This window comes from Fusarium subglutinans, assembly GCF_013396075.1.
Source record: "Fusarium subglutinans strain NRRL 66333 chromosome Unknown NRRL66333_c0000348, whole genome shotgun sequence".
Classification (NCBI taxonomy): Eukaryota; Fungi; Ascomycota; class Sordariomycetes; order Hypocreales; family Nectriaceae; genus Fusarium; species Fusarium subglutinans.
The window spans coordinates 23478-30064 of NW_023502411.1; the positions used below are offsets into that span (position 1 = coordinate 23478).

At 46.1% G+C, this 6587-nt stretch overlaps 1 protein-coding gene across 1 annotated transcript; it reads right to left on the reverse strand.

Annotated features, from left to right (window-relative positions):
- Window positions 1–2052: 2052 nt before the first annotated feature.
- FSUBG_13486 (uncharacterized protein) lies at window positions 2053–4273 on the reverse strand (the record flags this gene model as incomplete). Its single annotated transcript, XM_036678382.1, has 2 exons — window positions 2053–3571; window positions 3624–4273. The coding sequence occupies 2 exons, from the start codon at window positions 4271–4273 to the stop codon at window positions 2053–2055; spliced, it is 2169 nt and encodes a 722-aa protein (XP_036531052.1).
- Between the last annotated feature and the right edge of the window lie 2314 nt (window positions 4274–6587).

A 6587-nucleotide genomic window follows, 5' to 3' on the forward strand; every position in this document is an offset into this window, starting at 1 on the left:
GGAGAGATCATCCGGGCCAGATACACTTGTACTTGATCCACTCATAGAGTGAGCTTGTACCTTGCCTAGGACTCTACGCATCACAAGCTCTCGTCCCAGGCCGGGGCTAATGACATTCCCGACTCATACGGACGGTACTTTGTGTCCCTTTTATGATCAAACATCATCTTGTATCTCAGTATCCGAGTTACGGCTTATCACAATCAAACTCACCTCCAGCCCCTGGACCGTGTAGCTCTCCAATTGATCAGTACAACCAACTCACCAATTACTTACGGCTCGGAGACTCACAACAAACGTTTCTCTTCCCTCCCCCGCCTCTCCAAGCCAAAATCGTCTTACGCAGACCTCGGAAATCTGAGCTAAAGGAAGAGCTCCATGCAGCTTACCCGGCTACGCGGTCAGTCCTAATTGCATGAGTCGTTTGAAGGCCGACTTGAGTATGGCTCCGAGGTACTGCATAAGACAATGGCATCCACCTGTCAAGCTTAGTACCTACTAACCTAAGGTAGGTATCAAAATCGACAAGAGAAGCTACACTAGAAAAGACTAGATAATAATATTATGCACGTATTGGCAGCTCGTGACTTCATTACCCCATCATCACATCCCCGCATTCTTGTTTACTTCTTATTTCCACATCAACTCTTTAATACTCTACCGTGGCATAATTGTAACTCGCTTTCGTCTTCGAACCACCCTCAGTGATGTTCGTAAAAGCATGACATCTTCTGTCCAAGCCATTCGCTTATGCCACAACTGGAAATATCAAGAGGTCATTGAAGCCTTGGCAGTTATCTGGATCACAATTCGGGTGGTCTTGGTCTTCTTGGCTTCACATGTGCCCGTAAGATGAACGTGGATAAGCCCGGCTGGTTGGCCAATGCATGCTTCGAGTCTTTACAACTGACATGATCGTACCGCTCTCCGCTTAGTGAGGTGGAGAAGCACCTAATTCCCCGTTCCCCTCCGTGACAACCAAGCGAGCCCTGTTGCATCAGGATTTTGTCTGTTTGGCTGGGGTAACTATGCAATGAGCAGATCGGCATCTGGTCCGAATATAGTAGCAGATTCATTCAACTGGATGTAGGAGCAGAGGACTCTATTTCACCACTACCTGTTATATCTATAGTTGCCCCCGTGGATAGACCATATAACTAACGGTGTAATTCTTGAGAGTATGTATTGGCTACAAGGAGAAAACAGAGTCTGTACTGCCTAGAGAGAAACAGGCTGCTGTGTTGTTCTTGCTGTGTTGCCTCGATCTATCTGACCAAGACGTTGATATGGTTGACTTCCTTGAACTACACTTCACCATAAGTAGATTACGAGGGGCACTTCTCGTGAGTTGATTCGATACATCTTCGATATCACCATTGTTTTCTACTGCCAACCAACAATGTCATCAAGGCCAACAGCAGACGGAATCAGGTATATAATATGCCATGGACACCAAACACCATTGCCATGAAAACACAAAACCATCGGTAACCGCCAAGCGCAAAACGTATAACTGTGTATGGGGAGAATAAATGGATTGCTAGGCAGAAAGGATAACCAGTAGCAATTCAGCCCCCCCCCCCCCCCCCCAAAAAAACCTCCCGCCCAACTCTTGCTCATCCTCCTCCTTCCAATATCCTTGGCCAAGACAAACTCCTCATCTCCCAACGATAGAAAAAAAACACTAATCAGGATACTCTTGCCCATTCAACTCCCATCTGTTAATCCATTCCAGGTAATGATGTCGAGGTCGTAGAGTTAAGATATATAGTAATGCACCCATCTTGTCCCCTCAACCGGAACCATTCGAACAAAATAAAGCCTTGACCCCCAATGAATGACTTTACATCAAAGTTGTAATTCCTTTTCCTCCCCATCCATCCTCCGACCATGCTCCTGGTTCTTGTGTTTGCCCCTGTAAGGCTTTTGTTGTAGAATAGCAGATGCTTTTGAGTTTTAATAGGTATAAAGTCGTAATTGTAGCTATTAAATCGGATACGAGTAGAAAGCGTTTGGACAAGTGAAGAAAGGGTATCCGGGTATGCCCCAGTTCTACTGCGGATAGTAGACCATGCCGGATGTCTGTTGGGGATAATAGAAGCCGTCAGGGCTGGGTGTCACCATGCCACCCATACCCATGACACTGGGTTGGTAGCCCTGAGGCGCAGGATAGCCAGAATAATTGGTAACCGGGGGCAGCTGTGACGCGTCAAAGTAGTAAACCATCCCGTTCGCTTCTTGAACCACCAGACTGGACCCGGGAGCAGGGGGTGGGCCGTTGTTAGACATCACAGGCTGCTCAGGCTGGTTTTGAGGCGTGAAGCTTCCAGGAGGACCTGACTGGCTGGGCACAAATGCAGGTGCAGCACTGGACGGTCCCATATTGGGAGTGTTGTAGTTGGGTGGATAATAATATCCCTGCTGAGGCTGTGCTTGATATGGCTGCTGGTTGTAGTATGGTTGCTGGCCATAAGTGTTTGGCTGAAAAGGAGCAGCATGAATGGCTCTCTCAGGAATCTGAGACAAAGGCGTACCAGTAGAATGCTGAGATGGATAAGATGGCTGGCGAGTATGTGGTTCTTGAGGCAGGCCATTAGCCACTTGAATAGGCACTTGCTGGTGGAAGGCCTGCTGATAAGCCTGGGGGCCTTGTGTTAAGGTAGGTGACTCGATATCAGCAACAGATATGTTCTTCTGTGGACGAGGCTGATGCATGGGCAGGGCGGAGGTGGGTCGGTTCTCCTGGAAAGCAGGCTTTTGAGGAAGGGGATATGTCTGAGGCGGAGGCAGATCGTTGATTGATGTCTCCAGTGCGTGAGGTCTCGCGACACCAAAGGCAGGATCGGCTGGCCCATAAGCAGAAGCGGGAGCAGCCATTGACGAGACCATTGTGTTCATTGGCATTTCAGGACGAGGAGCAGGAGGTAGTCGAACAACTGGTCGGGTACTCTCAACAGGGATAGGGGGCCGTGAGATAACGGAGCCTGTTGGCGAATACATGTAATCACGGTCCACGACGGAAGACCGCCTGCTCATTGCCACGCTAGGAGAATACACGCTGCCATAATAACTACCTCCAAAAACACTTGTTCGTCTCGAGAAGCCACCCATAGAGCCAAAGCCAGAACGAGGTTTTCCTCGCATTCGCTGCTGGTTGGGTCGCATAGCCCGGGGGATGAAGATAAAAGATCTGTCAGCGGCAGGGTAGATATATCGAGGAGGATTGTTGGGTAGCGAGATACGAACGGGTTTGTCCCGACGCAGAGGTGGCCGATGATCGGGGAGCTTGGTATACTGTTTCACGGCAAGACGTGGAATGACAACCGGTTCTGTCATAGACGGAAGGGACACCCGGACCTGTGCATTGCCGATATGCTTCTCAGTGGAGAGAGTGCGGTTGATTGGAGTCGGGTTTGGATTACATGTCGGAATGAAGCCATTTCCGTTGGCTGGGCCCTCCTGTTCCACCATGTGTCGAGGGCGTGCTGGAGGTGCGGGTTCTACGACGGTGTCGTGCATATCATGTGCCCATGGAGAGTTGGTAGTAGGGTCTGCAGGCTGGTGCAATTGGCTATGCCTATTAGTATATGAAAGAAGTAAGGAATGGGAAGGCATTATCATACTTGATCGGAGCAAAAGGTCCTCCAATACCACCACGGCCACCTCGACCTCGACCTCGTCCAAAAGGACGAAATCCATTTGCTGCGGGCCCGGCATGTCTATGGTCATGCATGAAGAAGGCGCCACGGTTGGGAACAAAAGCCGGGTCCTCATCTCTCTTGCGTTTGTAATCTTCGTGTTCTTGTCGACGTCTGTTTGCAGGAGCAGCAGGTGGCCTGGCGGATGCTGAGCTCACTACTATGGGGGCAGCAGGAGACTTGCTGGGTGACGGGGCAACGACCTCGCCAAAATGCATCTCCTGTACTGGTGGGGATTGGTCTGTGATGGACAAACCGTGCAGCATCACGTCCGTATCAGTAACAGGCTTGCCGTTCTGGCCGGGGCCGGAACCGGACCCCGACTTATGGCTATGGCCGGCATGCTTGGCAGCGCCATTGACCTTCCTCCTCGCATTCGGGGACGTTGGCGAGGCCTCGTCAATGTTGCTGGTATCGCTATCATCTGCAGGATCATTGTCATCTGTCAGGGAGCCGTCGGTGATGGAATCGTCATCGAGGTCGAGGGTCTCCGGGCCAGCCTCGTCTTCGCCCTCGTCCTCAACACGGCGACGTTGACCGATAAGCTTCCTACGTCGAGGAGCAGCGGAAGCCATGATTGCGCAGCGGTGAAGGAGACGGAGGAGCCGACAGAGGGGGCTTCGGAGACTCGATGATATGGATGCGACGGGGTTCGCGGGTCATACGGCGGCAAAGGCCGGAGAGGGAAAGCGATAGAAGTGGTGATATGACGAACCAATCGATGAGTGGTTGATACGCGGAGGGAAACCAGGACCGGCCGGCGGCAGACGATGAAAATAATCCAGAAGCCAGATAATAGATAATAGATGAAAATAAGTCGTAACGGACAAAAAAGTGCAACAAGCAAGCAGACGCTAGACGAAGGAACCGATCGAAAACGAGAGAGGGGGTGACAAGAGATGAAATCGTTGTCAGCTCTCAGCCGCGAATGGTTGCAGTTGTAGTAGTAAAAAAACTGCAAGCACGGGCTACGTCGTGGATGGAGAGCGAGTCGAGTCGAGGCCAGACCAGACCAGACAGGACAAGGAACTTGAAGCCGGGCGAGGAGGAAGAGGCGGCGTGCGGAGGATGTGGAGGTGGAAGAGGGAAAAAGAGGGAGAGAGGGAAAAGGGAAGGGAAGGGAAGAAAGTGTAATGTAAATCTATAGCAAGTAACCTAGAGGATGGGGAATGGATAACCTAGAGGTGGTTCGGTTGGTGGTGGTGATGACTTCTGTCCTGTCCCTGTAGGTAAGTAAGGATGAATGGTCTGGCTGGGCTGGGCTGGGCTGGGCTGTCCAGTCCAAGAGAAGATTTGCTAAGGCACTGTAAATCGGATCGCCAGAATCCATCTGCTAAGGTCAGGTCCTGGTAGTAGCATGGCTCCCCAGTCGATTAGGCCCAGTCGCAGCGACAGGCAGCTCATACGTCGCCTACGAGGTGTCGTGGAGGGAGCTACTGGATTGTTACTGAGCTGATGGGCTTTCCAAGAGCCGAAGTACCACACAGGCTACTCTGTGGTGTACGGTGACATGTCAGACCAGTGCCTAGGTCCTTCAGATACCCCACCACCAGCTACTTACTATTTTTGTTGTTGTTGTTGTATTATTTAACGTCCTACTGGGCTTTCCCTAGCTAATCTCTATAAGGAGTAAAGAGACGTGCTAAGCTAGCTAAAATAGGCTATTTTATATATAGGCCAGGTAATAGCCTATTAAAAATAAGGCTTTATAAGGCTATATATTTAAATTATAATAGAATCTTAGTAACTCCTTTACTTTTTTAATTTTAAAAAGGCTTTATTTTTAAGGCTTAGTTTTTATTAATAGAGGTATATAAGTATAGCTATTACTGCCTATTTAATCTAATTATTTAGCAGTTAAATTATCTAAACCTATTTTTTATAACTACTAGTAGTTATTTCCTTAGGTATATTAGCTTGCTTGCTACTAATTAACTAGGTATACCTTTTTTAACTAAAAAGAATATTAGTATAAAAAAAAAAAAGAGAGTATTTTTATTGTCTAGTTAGGTAGTTAACTTACTTTTAGTATAAGTTTTAGGCCTTATTTAGTATTATAAGCAGATTTTTATAAAAAAGCTTATTACCTTTATAAACTTAATAAAGTCTTAGTATTTTTTGCCTATTATTTAGTTAATTTCCCTTTAAAGCATAGGTATAAGCTATAGCCTTTTATTAGAGGTAATCTTTTAATAATAGAAAAGGTAATTAGGTAATTTTTACTGCTTATAGAAGTATTTAAGCAGGGTATTATTATATTAAAATCTCTTATAGTAATTAGTAAAGTCTTTATAGCCTATTTTAGCTACTAGTAAATAGTATAGTAAGTATCTATAAAAGCTAAGCTTTTTTAAATATTTTAGTATAGCCTTAAGGCTAAAGTTCTTATAGCTATTAAGGATATTAGTAGTTTACTAGTCCTTAAAATCTTTTTTTATTCTGGCTTTAGCCTGTTTATAGATATAGGCTAGTATTAGTTAGGCCCTAGGTAATTCTAGAAGTTTATAGCTAGCTTTAGCTAGGGTATTTACTTATTTATTGCCTTTAATATTTATATACCTAGGGCACTATTTAACTTTAATAAGGCTATAGGCCTAAGATATTTATTAAAATTTAAGGAATATATTTTATAAGGAGTTTAAGGCATTTTACTATAACCCTTTAGCTACTAATATATTATCTAGGTATATAGTTATATAGTCTTCTGGCTAGGCTAACTATATAGCTACTTTAAGGCCTTACAGGGCGCTTATTGCCTTTATATTAAAGACCTTTACCTTTTTAAGTTACCTATTACCTTTATTAACTATTAGCCCTAATTAGTAAATTATATATCTAAAGCCTATAGCCCTAGATATTAGCTATAACCTATTAAAGTATATAATTAGG